Source organism: Cucurbita maxima, unplaced genomic scaffold, assembly GCF_002738345.1.
Source record: "Cucurbita maxima cultivar Rimu unplaced genomic scaffold, Cmax_1.0 Cma_Scf00018, whole genome shotgun sequence".
Taxonomy (NCBI): Eukaryota; Viridiplantae; Streptophyta; class Magnoliopsida; order Cucurbitales; family Cucurbitaceae; genus Cucurbita; species Cucurbita maxima.
Window position 1 is genome coordinate 4,502,189 of NW_019272034.1, and position 13,916 is coordinate 4,516,104.

The following is a 13,916-nucleotide window of genomic DNA, read 5'->3' on the forward strand; positions in this document are numbered from 1 at the left end:
AAAAAAAAAAAAAAAAAAAAAAAAAAAAAAAAAAAAAAACAAAAAAACAAAAAACGAAACTGAAACTCCAGATTTGGGAAATTACTGAGTTTCAATATCCCCCACCTTTGGTATGTACATATCATCCATTCTAACTGTGAGCATGTAACCGTTGTTATAGTGAACTTTTGGTCATTATATTGGATAATCTTCCCCTGTTCGAACATAAGGTATTGCAACTGTGTAGCCTCAACAAATATAGATTATGACATTATCATGAACAAACCGTGGGTATGAGAACATGTCAAGATGACATATGATTGACTGACAGCTAGCTAAGTTCAAAGTCGTACCAAGGAAGTGTTTATCCCACAAGTCAAACTATTCTTCCTTACTTTTTATGCACTTAAATGTTGGAAAATGTAATATAGGGTGGATGAGATTAACTCTTCGCTGTCATGGATCTGGGGCCTAAGCTTCTTGTAGTATGTAATGTGTCATGATGTGAGCAAGCGATATGAACAAGTCGTTTTCTGATGGCAGTTGGAACTATTTGGCAGTTAACAAGTGTATCAGTGTTGCAGTTTCTTCTACCTACCGGAGGGTTTGTACAGGGTGTAGCTCTGAGTGACTACGAGCTATGAAGCCCATGTAAAGTAGTATGGCTATCAAATATCTCAAATAACCTTTGTTTTTAATTTGAGTTGTTTCAATGCAGACTAATTTCATGGTAGCTATTAGGACCATCATTATGCTAGATCAATATTTTTTCCTCCTATCCTCGTTAATATTTTCACATTTGCAAGGATTAGTAGCTCGGGACATTTCATGCTTCTTGATTACTTGTGCCCTGTCAATAGTCCTCTGAGAAAAAACAAGGATACTATCTTCTAAACCCTTTTAGGCTGGGGAATGTCCAAGTCCAACTAAAGTCTTAAGTATAAGTATATTTCTTGATAGAGAGAATTTCCCTCGGAGTCTTACAAATATACCCTTGGCTGATTTCTGGCTCCATGTACTTCACTGGCCACCCAGTCCCCCAATTAGCATGCAAATTTTAGCAGGCTTAATGTACATGAAGCCCGGCTCTGTTCACGAAAACTTCTCCTGCTTTGGTTGAAAAAGAGTGTAGAAGATTGACTACTTGAATATAGACTTATCCGCAATAATTGAAGCAAATAAACTGACTGTTAACAGGTCTAGGAGAACCGTTGAACCTGTTCAACACTTGTAATGGAACCTTAAAACTAGAAATACTAAAACACACTTGGATAAGGAAAGACACAATAATCATGCGACTCCTACTGTCAAGAGGAAGCATCTGTAAAGCTGTACCTTGTGAATTAATCCGAAAGAAAAGCTTAAAGCACTAGGAAACAAAGAAGATTTTTACTCCTAACAGCTACTAGGAACTCTGGTTATTATCAACGCACCTTCTACGTTTTCTTTATTCATTAAAATAATTGCTGTCCTTTTGATATAGGTTATTTCTGAAGATTCTGGATGTTGCAAGATGCTTGGATTTCTCCCACGTGAGTTAGCTAAGTTTTTGTCTCCCCTAATTGGGAAGTATTGCCTAAGCTTTAAGGTACTTCTTGGCCTACTTCACACTTGACAATTCTCATGCATGCAAATTTGTGGCATATGTTTTCAAGTCAGTTTCCAGTATAATACTCTAATATGCAGAGGACAAAATATTCAAATAAAGGAGAAAACAGGTAGCGAATACATTGAACATTTCTTTGTTGAAATACAAGTAGGAAGTATTAAATAAGTTACTTGATTATTCTTAAACCAATACTTTTTTCTTTCACGATCTGGTAATGAGGGAAAATGCAATTAATACCAGCCTTTGTAGGTAACTTTGAGAACTAAATTCTATTAGGAATATGATGTTTGCCATGTTCCCTTGCCTTAGAGGTGTTGACATTAATTGCAAAGTTAAATAAAACAACTCATTAACAGAAATATTACTACTATAATTTTCTGTGTTTCTTTGTTTCCTACGTGGGTTTGGCCTTTGTTTTTCTGTGACATTTTCCTAGATTCTTATTTATTTGAGTGGAAGCTAGTTTTTTTCATAAAAGTCATTCTGCTTTTTCAAGAAGTAACTGAGAACTTTATCATTCCAATGACAAAAACAATTAATTATACCCCTCTGGCTAGCTTGGTAGGACGTCTTTTGGCTATCAAGATGTCAACAATTATATATTTTGGCTCACTTTGCGCTCTCCCTAAATGGAGGTTTAGGAAGTGGCGATGTTTAATGCCTCTTTGTGTTCGTCTATCACTAAACTAAGCCTTTATGTAATTATGATCTTGATTTTGTCAAATTTCCATTTACGTTAGGGTTTCTCTTTTTTCGTATATCTTTATATTCTTTCATTTCTCAATGAAATTTTGATTTCTTACCTAAAAAGACTTGCATCATAAGCTTCTTCCGGGAAGAGGGGGAAATGAGTTTTTAGACCTTGATTCTTTCAGGGATTTGTGACAACTGCTCCCAGAAGTTCTGTTGACGTTGTACCCATAGAGGTCATGTGTGACAACATCAATTTACTAAATGAGAAAATTTTTGATGTTGAGTTCAAAAATTTATGGACAAGCATTCAGCAAGTAATTGATTCAATGAAGAATTTCACACCTAATGCATTGAAATATCAGAAGAACTTTTGTCTTTTGATACAAGAAGTTTTACAGGGTTATTCCCATTTGTTGTCTGATGACGAAAATCATTTTCTAGGTATCTTTTCAAAGTTATTTATCATCAGTTATCCAGTTTCTTGCAAGTTTTTCCTGTCTTTTATGGATTCCGCCTTGGGCAGATTTATTCAGTTCACTATCAGATGATAATCAGAGGCTCTTTATCCGGCTTTATATGCGTAAAGGTTTGGCTTCCTTCTAGTTTTCTTTGTATTATACCATCATTTGCAATTTGCATGTGATTCAGTGTAGTACACAGAGGACCATAATGGCTAAATTTTGAGAAGGCTATGATGCCTAACAAGAATTTTTACAGGTAAATAGAACGACTATGGGTTGGTCTTGTGGCTATTATAGTCAATGAAAATAATAAAGGGTTCAGAGGAAATAGCTTCAAACTATGGTGGCCATCAACCTAAAATTTAATTACCCTACAAGTTTTTTTTTTTTTTTTTTTTACAATCAAATGTAGTATGGTCAAATGTTTCCTCCGTCAGATTTATGGAAGTGGGCAGATGTTGCAACTCTTACTGTTAAGTTGTTAACCTTGTGATTCAGGCATGATAAAGTTAACATGTCAGGAGTTGCTAGGATTAAATTAGACTTCTTTATAGATAAGGATTGGCTATTGACTGTCAAAAAACATATGGATAAGCTATTGTTTTCTTGTTCTATTGGTATGGTTTTCTCCGTGCAAGTGGCCTTCGACACACCATCATACTTGTTTTTCCATCTTAACTTTCACTTATCTATTCAGTTTGTCTTCATGTTGTTATTTTGTTTTATAGGACCATGGTTTCGGATGTCTTCTACTTCATATAAAGAAGTATTGGATTCTAAACAGGCAGTCAAGGAGCTCTCAGGTAAATTCTTTTCACCGATGTACACAATCATTCTTGTAATTCTTGATGATGAGTTTTCGGATCTCTCACCTTTCCACTCCACTTTCAGAAGCAGGTTATCTATGTTGCTTTGATACGAATGAAGCTGATAACACTGACATGATCCAGATTTTGAATCTTCTCACTGTCTCTGAGCTCCGTGAAGTCATGTGCATGCTTAAGAAGGTTTGCTATTATTAGTATTCCTTTTCTCTATAACTCATTAGTGGGTACATACATCCTAGTCATTTGAAGAGTTGAATGGCACCGTAAGTTCTTATGTGCATGCTTAAGAAGGTTTGCTACTATTAGTGTTCCTTTTTCTATAGCTCGTTAGTGGGTACATCATAATCATTTAAAGAGTTGAAGACACCGCAAGTTCAAAATGTTGTTTGGTTGTCTACATAGGTCATTTGAACATGTACACAAGGGGAAACTAGAACCAAAGGTGTAAGATCTTCAGACTTCATTACAGCAACAATATGGTTGTTTTGTATATTAATTGCTTTTTCCATCATATAAACATATGTTTTTCTTTATATTAGGAATTAAATGTTCGTATGAATTTATGTTAAAGTTGCTTTCCAGTGATCCAAAAATCCACCTCATCAAAGTGATCATCTATAAAATTTGAGTTATCAGTTCCTTAGTTTTTCTATTAAAAAAAAAAAAAAGGAAACAAGAACTTTGTTTGGTCATTGAAAAGTTCAAAAAAAGGAATAATAAAATCTCCCTTCAAGTAACAACGAAGCACCCCAACAAAGAGAAAAACCATTGAAGGATGATTCGAAAACATGCTCCTCTTAGAACTATTTCCACACTAAAAATCAAACCCTTTTGACGAAAAACACTCAACCACTCAATACAACAAGTTCCTCCCAGCCAACACCACAATTACTTGAAAAAGAATTGAAAAATCTCTCCTAAAAACTCGAAGTCCTCCAACTCTTCAAGAAGAAGCCTGAAAATTTTGAAGGACTCTAAAAGGTAAGAGAATGGTCTTGTGCATTTACAAGAAGAAGTAATGAAGAAGCCTGAACTGCGAAGCAGCAAACTCAAACATTCTTATACTACTCCAATAAGATGCCTGTGTCTTCATCCAAAGCCCAAAAACTCTAAAAACAATAACGGAGCCAACTTCAAGTTCCCTGGTAAACCAAGAAAATAATAATATGAAATTTATTTCCACCAGTAAGAAGTTTCAAATCAAACCATTGAAGAGGTGATTGAACAAATCGCAAGTTGGATCACTTAAGTCTGAAACGGCTAACTGTTGAATTCAGGCTTGCTCAGGCCTACCATCAGTTCACTCTCTAGACTTTTGTTTTTTTGCATGTTTATCTGATGTTTTTCCCATCTGTTGAGGCCTCAGAATTGCAGTAGCAGCATGAGAAAGGATGATCTTGTTGCCTCTCTTTTGGCCCCCTACGAAGATGGACTGTGGTATACATGCCTTTTGTATGTGTGTGTGTGTGTATCAAAGACATCGACTATGCTGTATTATTAGAAATCTGAAATTTTTCTTTCCCATTATTTCTGTAGTCCATTACTTCCAGATCTAATTTTGGGCAAAATTGGTATCTGCGTTAGGCTATCCTCTAAAGCTGAATTGCTTATCTGGCGTGCTGAGGTAGCTGTTTTCAAATTTTATCCTTGTCATAACTTTCATCAGATTTTAGCCTGACCTGTTCTTTAACGCAGTATGTAAATGTTGTTGCTTGTGCAGAGGCTTTTCTTCCTCAATGGAGAGCAGGATTTATCAGCCTTTCTGCTTGTTGATATGGGAATAGTCAAGTATCCAACTTACAGCTGCATAATTTCAGACCAGATTTTCTTGGATCGAAATGATTTGCTTGCTTATGAAGAGGTCTAACTTGTTCTTATGCTGATTTTTGTTTATCTTTGTGATATTTTGCTTTGTGTAATATTTACATATTGTAGGCCATTGAAGTTGCACAACTAATTGATGAAGCTCTTGACGAGGACAACAAAATGGTTTTAAGATGTGTATCAGTTGCTAACTCTCGTGTGAAGCCAAATCAGTGTACTACCTCTGAATCAGTTCCATTCTTTTCATTTTTTACAGCATCATGGATCTATTCAAAAGTATTGTCTCTTGGAGTTTCCTTTCTTGAGCGTGAGAATAGGTAAATATAGATATTAAATTTTCTGCTCCAATCCCATTCCATAAATGCATGCACAGACATGCATATGCATGAATGTATGCATGTACACATATTCATGCTTTGGCCAACCATCTTGGTCTTTGTTGTGCTTGATATTTAATGTCTCCTGACTACTACTACTACTACAAAAAAAAGAGCAGAAAGGGCTGAATGAAATATCACCATTCATGACATGAATTGATTAGGTTTCCTAAATGCAGTGAGAAAGGATAGTATGAATGCTAATGGACTGTGATCGTTAACACACCTCAGAGGAGAAAAAGGAAATAGAGAAGACTTGATGCATCCTTGCCTCAAAAAAAATTCGAAATTTTGCATTTTGACATGACCCCAAAATGTAATTATAATATGAGTAAATCTGCACTTAACAAAAGACCCTTATCTGTCCTTCCTTTGTTTTGCAAGAATTTGAGATCCCCTTACCTTGGACATTCAGCAAAATCTTGGGCTTTCAAGATTTCTAAATAATCATATTGTATCTCTTACCTTTTCTTCTTTATTCTACTTGAACATTTGTATTTATATAAAATCAATATGTTTGTATGGTTTTCTTTTTCCTACTTGTATTTTTTAATACTATTTTTTATTACACTTATTAGTGGAAAGTAGAATTCTGCCCTTTCTCACCAACCCTGAGCAAACTAAACCGTAATTGGCACTGCATTCTATTTTATTTGACTGCCTTACCCATCCTTGCGACCCCAGCTTTTATCCCTGGATTTTCCACATTTTGCTCCTAACTGAAAACTGATCAGTAATAAGAGCAATCAGTTTTTTTTTTTCTTTTCGAGTTGACAAGCATTTAGAATTAGCTTCACTTTTAGTTTGATGGTCAGGAGGCTATTCTATTTAGTAAATTAAATGTTTTGTATTCTCGGAGTAATTTGTGGTGTCCAGTAACCTTTTTTTAATTTCCAATTTGATAAAAGCATGTAGAAAAGGGTTTTTTGAATGATTTTCAAAAACTAGTCTAAGCATATTTTTCTTGCATAATTTTGAGAAAAATATGTTCGTTGGAAATTACTCTGTTAAATTAAAGCATGCATGTAACTTCTTCATCAAGACTAAAAAGGAACTTGTATGTCTGAGTAGGTACAATGATGCAGTGCTACTACTTAAGCGATTGCTAAGTTGTAACACTCCTGATGGAAGAAGAGGATATTGGACCTTGAGGTTGTCAATTGATTTGGAGCATTTGGGCTATCCCAGCGAGAGCCTGTCAGTAGCTGAAAATGGATTGTTAGATCCATGGGTTCGAGCTGGTTCAAGAATGGCATTGCAAAGGCGCATCCTTCGCTTAGGAAAACCACCACGTCGGTGGAAAACCCCTAGTTTTGCTGAGTCTATAAAGAGGAAAATCACCGAGGTATCTAATTATACATGGCTGCTGTTATTCTGAGGTTTGACATGCATGTTGGATGCTAATATCAAAGTTATTGGTATTGGTATATGTTAGTGAATAATTGTAGCCTTACATTGCAAACAAGTAGGTACACGTTCAAGGGCGACCATTGAACCGTGAAACAGGTATGAAGAGCAGGTTTTATGGAGAAAGTGGAGAGCAATGTTCAGTTGAGCAGCTTGCACTCGAGTATTATAATGGGGAGGGAGGTGGATGGCTAGGTGTTCATTCAGAAAGTGGCATTTGGTTAACCATTTTTGGGCTTCTCATGTGGGATGTCATATTTTCCGATGTCCCAAATGTTTTTCGTACAAAATTTCAGGTATGTTTTAGTAAAGAAAGCCAATAAGCACTAGCCCCAATTTTTAGATCTATACTTTCTCTTGGTGTACATAGTTTGCAATGCACACCGTAGTGTGAGCTGGTCAGTTATATTTATTTAGTGGGCCGTACGTTCATGTGCTCTCATGGAACTCAATTAAGCTCGTGTCAGAATCACATGTCCTTTCAATGTGATTATAACGTGCCATGCTGAAACTAAGTAGGATAAATGGTCTGGTTATGAAAATGGAGACATCACACATGGCAAAAAAAAAAAAAAAAAGTATCCATCGTTATGTTCGTATGAGGAAGACTTCTACTGCTTCTGTTGTTAACTTATAAGGTTTTATAAATTTTAAGATTTGTCTTTTCAGTTTAGAGGATCTTTAACATTAGAAATCTGTCATTTGCAGACTGCTCCCCTGGATTTTGGAACAGATAGCTTTTATTTATTGAGACAGAACAGTATAGAGTCCCAACTACTGAAAATTCAAGATGGCATGGGCGAAGAGATCCTCATTACGTCGTGGGAATCACACAAGGGAACAGCCTGCAGTGGAGTTAACTGGGACCGACACTCACTAGCCGAGCTTCGGGCAGCTGTGACATGCATTGGTGGCCCTTGTATGGCTTCACTCTGTCGGCATCTTGCGCAAGATTATCGAAGTTGGTCGAGTGGAATGCCAGATTTGTTGCTATGGCGCTTTAACAGTGAATACAGTGGTGAAGCTAAACTTGTTGAAGTAAAGGGTCCCAGAGACAGACTGTCTGAACAGCAGAGGGCATGGCTTTTGCTTCTAATGGATTGTGGCTTCATTACAGAGATCTGCAAAATCACCCCCATGCCTAAATCAGCTTAAAAGGTCGATAGTAACTTGAGCAGAAAAATCAAAGCTCTCTTGAAAGTTCTAACCAATACTACTTAAAGAAACAAATTTATTTTGTGTGTGAAAATTATGTCCCATATATAGAGAGAAAAGTATCAGTGTAGGACTAAATGGTTTGAGGTCTCATCTTGTTGCTTACATAAAGAACGCCAAAAAGGGAGTGTGCCTTATAAATTGGAACTGGAACTGCATGACATAAAACTAAACACTTTTGAAACCAGTTTCAAAACAAAACAAAAGTAGACTTGGATCTAGGTTGGATTTACAACTCGTACACACCACTGCATTGGTCACTCCACATCTCATTTATCATTTACTCTGAGTATCTAACTTTGTTATTAACAACGTTATATGAGTTATCTCTTTAGTATATTTAAGTTTTCTAATTATTTAGTATATTTAAGTTTTCTAATTAATAATCCATCTAAATGTTATGGTCTAGATCGGCTTCTTGGTTCAACCATTCACTTATTTCATAAGCTTTGATCACCAATCCTCGTGCTGGCTCGAGTTCTCTACTCGAGCCACTGCTACCAGTGACAGACGTCCTTCCACAAGTGTAAGTTTTCTAGTACCCAACGGAACTTTGGGTTCTTAGGTATTGATATCTCAGGATGTTCTAATTATCGTTTACCTATTTACTCTATTTATGAATAAATCATGAAAAGATTCACTATTGGTCAAATACAACCTGTCTACTAGATACTCTAGCAGCCTAAAGTAGTACTCAACCCGAGACTAGGAATATTCATATCTCTAATTTAGCACTCAATCTGTGAGTTAAGGGGTTCCATTAAGTTCAATTAATGTAAAAATTAACAATTGAACAATTTTGCCAAAATTCACATATTTTAAGAAAAAAAAAAAAAAAAGCTTTCTAAGTGTCGTTTTTCCTTTAAATTGTCTACCGTTTGTTCATAAACACTTTAAGGTAAAAATTCAACGAAAACAAAAATTTAAGGTAAAAATTGAGCAAAATTTTATACAAGTTGGCAAGTTTAGAAGGAAAATCAATAAAATAATGAGATATATACAAATGAAGAGAACATAAGGACAGCATATGGATCAACAAGAGTAAACCCCAGAAGAAGAAGAAAACTATTTGACAAGCCCTTTCCAATGGCCGACAATCATCAGGAGACTGTAGAGTTACAGAAGAATTTAGAATGTAGAGACGCCCACCAAGAACTCTATTCTGTAAGAGAGATCATAAAATAATCAAAACCAAGAAACTGTATCGCCAGAAAATTCCAAGCATTAACAATAATACCATACCTAAGAGCCAATCATTTATTCTCCGAGGAAGATCAAAGAGCAATGGAGAAACAAGTTCAATATCTTCTACCTCCCTCAAGCACCATCTACAACCAGATGAATTCTTTATCAAAGACCCTGATCTGAGGCCCAAATTCCAGGATTAATTAAAGTTGCCCCCAACGCTCAGAGATGGAAGCACCTTTTTACTGATTATGGAACATCGTGCAGTTTGGAAAATTGAGTTTTTGTCAAGAAAACTATACCCAGAAAGCTATGTACAGAGAATCAGCTATTTTTTGTTTTCATACATTTCCAAATCCTTTTCTTTTTCTTCCATCTTAATACGGCCAATTTCTGTGATTTCCATTTTCGATATCTTTGTCTATTCTTCATCCACTGCATATAATTTTTCCCACGTTTGCACTCCACAAAGTCTGTTATATCACCATAAGATGAAGAGCCTTTGGGGTCTGCTAGCAAACACTTGAGAAATATCTCCCCGCTGCAAGTTTCTTCCGCTTCCTCTATGCCAATATCACACTCCTTTCCACAAGTATTATTATGGATGGGAGCAGTTTCCATGGATAGTCCCAAATCATCATGCATTCTTCGATGGCAGCTTTTGAGAGAATCCGTTCTGCAAGATGAAGGTTAAATAAATTTATCCGTTCAAAAAGTCTCCTAATGGTAAAATGTGGTCAAAGCATTCCATTCCACCCAGATCTTAATGTCATAGTAATGTCATAAAAATGACCAATTTCCCAACTGAGCTACACGTGCAGCAAACAGTGCTGCATAAAGAAGAGCTAATGATAAATAATACAACTCAAAGAATCAACAAAGCTAATGATATAGAAGAGAACAATTTAATCTAATCAGCTGAAAAATTTGGGTCTACAAACATTTTTCTCATTGTCGTGCTTGAGCAATACCAAGAAGAGAAAAGCTTGAAATATTCTTGAGGCCGTACAAACTCTCTAAAGAAGAAAAACCAACTATGAAAAACAGCAATCTAAGAGATGGGGAGGCAAGAACAGGTATAAAAAAGAGAGCTGCATAGACTATGCATTTAAAGGCAAACAGATAAACGCATATTCCAGAAGATGAGACAGTTTCGTTTTGTCCGCATGGAATAGTTCCAAAGATATTTCAAAAAGAGGCTCTCGTACCTCATTTGAAATGTCTGAATCTTTTGAAACTCCACTGCAACTGTTTCACTAGATTTTAGGTCTATCAAACCCTATAAGATATGTCAATAGTTAAAGAGGTAATTCAAAGTAGTAGTGAAAGAGAAGAAAAATTAAAGAGCGCAGCAAACCAAAGTCAAGAAAAACAAAATAAGGTGTACCTCTTTAGCGTTCTCAGAGCCACCTAATAATGATAATGCATCTAAATCTCCCTCTTCAAAAACAAACAGATTCAATGTTGTCATAATTGCAAGTACACAATCTTTCACTAAGAAGTCGAACCCTCTAGAAAAGCTTAATGCCAGTAGTCCGGTAAAATGCAGGAACATCCACTTGGAATTCTTATGCCTCTCTGGATGAGATTTCATCACTTTAGATATAAGATTCTGATTTGGTAAGGAAACATCAAATTCCTCAAAACAGCTAATGATACTCAAGATAAAACCATACTCTGTACTTGATGAAACATCTCGTAAGGTTTTAAGGCCACCAGAGTTTCCATGGTGCCTTAGACACCAAACAGCAGGCAACAATGATGAACTCATCAACTTCAATATAGAAGCAAGAAGAAAAATATCATGGTGACTTGCGTACCCAGTCTTGTAAATTTTAGTGTCAACATCAACCTGAGAAGCCCCAAGAACTATACAATGTAGGATTGATAAAAAATCATCTTTATGTTGTTCATCAAAAATATGTTGGTTCTCCTCCACATATGAACTCGCTAAGGTTAGGAGCTCTGATTTTTCCCTCAAAAATAAACAAGTGTTTTCATACTTGGAAATAAGATTGTCAACCTTTTCTCTCCTAACCTGTTGAATATAAGATTCAAAAGGTTGCTGACCACTACTCCAAGGCACACTTGAGTTGGAAAAACAGCCATTGGAATTCAACGGGGCATCTTTCAGATACGAATTAGACATACGTCTATTATACATCAAGATTGCCCTTTCAAATGCTACAAGGAACCGATCCATAAGCCTATGATCTGGGTTTGGGGATTTCACGAAAACAGCGATGCCAACGACTTCAGAAACCAGTGAAATAAAATGAGCCTGGAACAATTTTGGTGCAGAGAGAATGACGGGATTTAGAAGTAATGATAAGGCCGTGGTCAGGCTTAATTCAGGAACTCTTAAATCCTCATACTGTGCCCAATATAGTCTATTGAGGAAATTATGAAATGCCTGCTCATCAGAAACTGACAGGATGAAATGAGCAGAAATCACCTCCAGCACTGTCCCAATTCCACCATGTACTAAGTTGTGCATAAATACCATTTTAGTAGTAGAAGATGTAGAATCCACCAGCATAAAGTATTCCCTCAATGATCCATGCATTAGAAGCTCATCCACAAATACCTATGAATCATTACTCCAAATTAAGTTGTACTACTATCATTTATTAACAAACCCCTAAATGCAAAAACTGAGGCGACAAAAGAACACAAGCACACGAGTAGTAGTAATAATACATACATAAATAAACAAAGGCAGTGTAGTATATCAAACAGAAAAAACTTATTGCAACAAGGTGAACATTTTATGCAAGATAGTCATGAGAATTGAGTGCTAGCTGAAACTCACTCCACAAGGAATCCAAACGATATAATGGGAACGTACAAAGATTCTCAAGCTGAATGGTCGGCAAAGGCAGACAACATCAGAGATCAGAGAGCATAAGTGGTAATTCTATTCTTCATAAATTAGAAATGTGAACCAAATGATAAACATTAACAAAACATAACAGTGTTGTCCTTCATGTGACTATGTCCAGTGAGCGCAATTGTGCAAGCGAGTTCCTTGCAATATGCCTACAATATTCTCATCTAATTGGTCAAGATATAAAAAATTTAAATCATTTGAATCATGGTAATCGATAGATAATACCTCATGCAAGTGGGAAAAGGTGAAAATGCAATAAAAAGCAGAGAAATGATATCGAGTCCCAAAAAGAGAAGGAAATTCTGTAAGAACCTCAAGGACTGCACATATGAATGGATGGCATGGATCAGAAGGTTCTAAAATACACAAGGAAGCAACAAAATCCTCAGAGATAAAGGTAGTACAATCAGGTTCAGTGATTCTGCATTCATGTAAAAAATACTTCTCCAAGCTGATAGACTCTTTCTCCTCCTTTCCACTTGTAATCAAATACAGCAATTTCCTGAGTACTGAAAGAAGAACACCGACCTTTTCGTGTACAACATTTTGTTCGAAAGCAACCAGAGTCAAGATAACCAAACAACTTCTCAAGAGCAACATAAACTCTTTAATGGAGTTCCACAAATCATTATCTTTACGAGCATGTTCAGGAGAAATGCTGAAAGAAATAGTTCTCAAGTCATAGAAAACTCGCTTAAATCTCCGATCAAGTTCTTTGAACAAAAAATCTGCCAGATCACATAAATCCCGGAAACTTTTACGGCTTCCAGACTGACTAAATTCTTTGTTCAACTCAACCAATGCGGCTTCATTTCTAGACAAACCCAACGGTTCAGTTAAAGACCACTGAAGCAGGAGGCAGTACAAACGTTTCATGATGGTGGGAGTTATAAACCCTGACGACAACAAAATGTAAGAATAAGATGAGAGAAATCGTTGGTTTCATAGATTAATTCTCCAATAAACTCAAAATTCACCAAACTCCAGCAGCCAGAAAACAGAGAGAACCGAAAGTACTAAACAAAATGGAAATGCAAACATGAAAACTACCAGGATTTGGAATATACTAGTGAAATTGCGTACATAATAGGGGAGGAAACTGGTAATTCGCACAAAGAAAAACCTAAAATGGGAAGAAGGGAGTTTCCAGTGTAAGAAAATGCGTAAAGATTCAAACCCAGGGCGTCGGTGTGTGGCGTTCGCAGCCTTAAGTGGAGAAGAACAATGAATCAGTTTATATATATAAATTTTTTTCAATTATTATTATTATTAATTTATTTATTATAAAATAGCTGAACTTCGGTCTAAGTTTCAATTAGGAGATTTGAGTTGGATTGGTTGTCCAATTGAATCCAATAAGATTCATAGCTCTTAAAACCATTGTAGATGTGGCTTCAATCTAGACAAAATTGATTGTGTAGTACTTCCCTAAACATGACTCAAACGTGT

The 13,916-nt window shown here is 36.0% G+C and overlaps 2 protein-coding genes across 2 annotated transcripts in view; one reads left to right on the forward strand and one right to left on the reverse strand.

Moving 5' to 3' along the window:
* LOC111492828 (fanconi-associated nuclease 1 homolog) overlaps positions 1-8,499 on the forward strand; it is a 12,257-nt gene extending 3,758 nt beyond the window's left edge. The window contains exons 4-15 of the mRNA XM_023142305.1: positions 1,463-1,567; positions 2,464-2,722; positions 2,805-2,867; positions 3,471-3,545; positions 3,634-3,749; positions 4,936-5,006; positions 5,106-5,193; positions 5,290-5,430; positions 5,505-5,710; positions 6,842-7,115; positions 7,240-7,473; positions 7,886-8,499. Coding sequence (XP_022998073.1) covers positions 1,463-1,567; positions 2,464-2,722; positions 2,805-2,867; positions 3,471-3,545; positions 3,634-3,749; positions 4,936-5,006; positions 5,106-5,193; positions 5,290-5,430; positions 5,505-5,710; positions 6,842-7,115; positions 7,240-7,473; positions 7,886-8,332 — 2,079 coding nt within the window. The 3' untranslated portion in view covers positions 8,333-8,499. The remainder of the gene's footprint in view (positions 1-1,462; positions 1,568-2,463; positions 2,723-2,804; positions 2,868-3,470; positions 3,546-3,633; positions 3,750-4,935; positions 5,007-5,105; positions 5,194-5,289; positions 5,431-5,504; positions 5,711-6,841; positions 7,116-7,239; positions 7,474-7,885) is intronic.
* An 805-nt stretch (positions 8,500-9,304) lies between these two features.
* LOC111493012 lies at positions 9,305-13,686 on the reverse strand. Its single transcript, XM_023142577.1, has 6 exons — positions 13,535-13,686; positions 12,780-13,363; positions 10,965-12,164; positions 10,786-10,856; positions 9,635-10,253; positions 9,305-9,554 (listed from the first exon to the last, which is right to left on the reverse strand). The coding sequence occupies exons 2-5, from the start codon at positions 13,341-13,343 to the stop codon at positions 9,902-9,904; spliced, it is 2,187 nt and encodes a 728-aa protein (XP_022998345.1). The 5' UTR covers positions 13,344-13,363; positions 13,535-13,686; the 3' UTR covers positions 9,305-9,554; positions 9,635-9,901.
* Positions 13,687-13,916: the final 230 nt, after the last annotated feature.

Excerpts from the sequence above, each read along its gene's own strand:
- LOC111493012 (XM_023142577.1), bottom strand. The coding sequence starts at position 13,343 with ATGAAACGTTTGTACTGCCTCCTGCTTCAGTGGTCTTTAACTGAACCG. Across the intron at positions 10,857-10,964 it reads GCTCTGAGAACGCTAAAGAG|GGTTTGATAGACCTAAAATC; the intron begins GTACACCTTATT and ends CATATCTTATAG. Across the intron at positions 10,254-10,785 it reads ATTCAGACATTTCAAATGAG|AACGGATTCTCTCAAAAGCT; the intron begins GTACGAGAGCCT and ends TTCATCTTGCAG.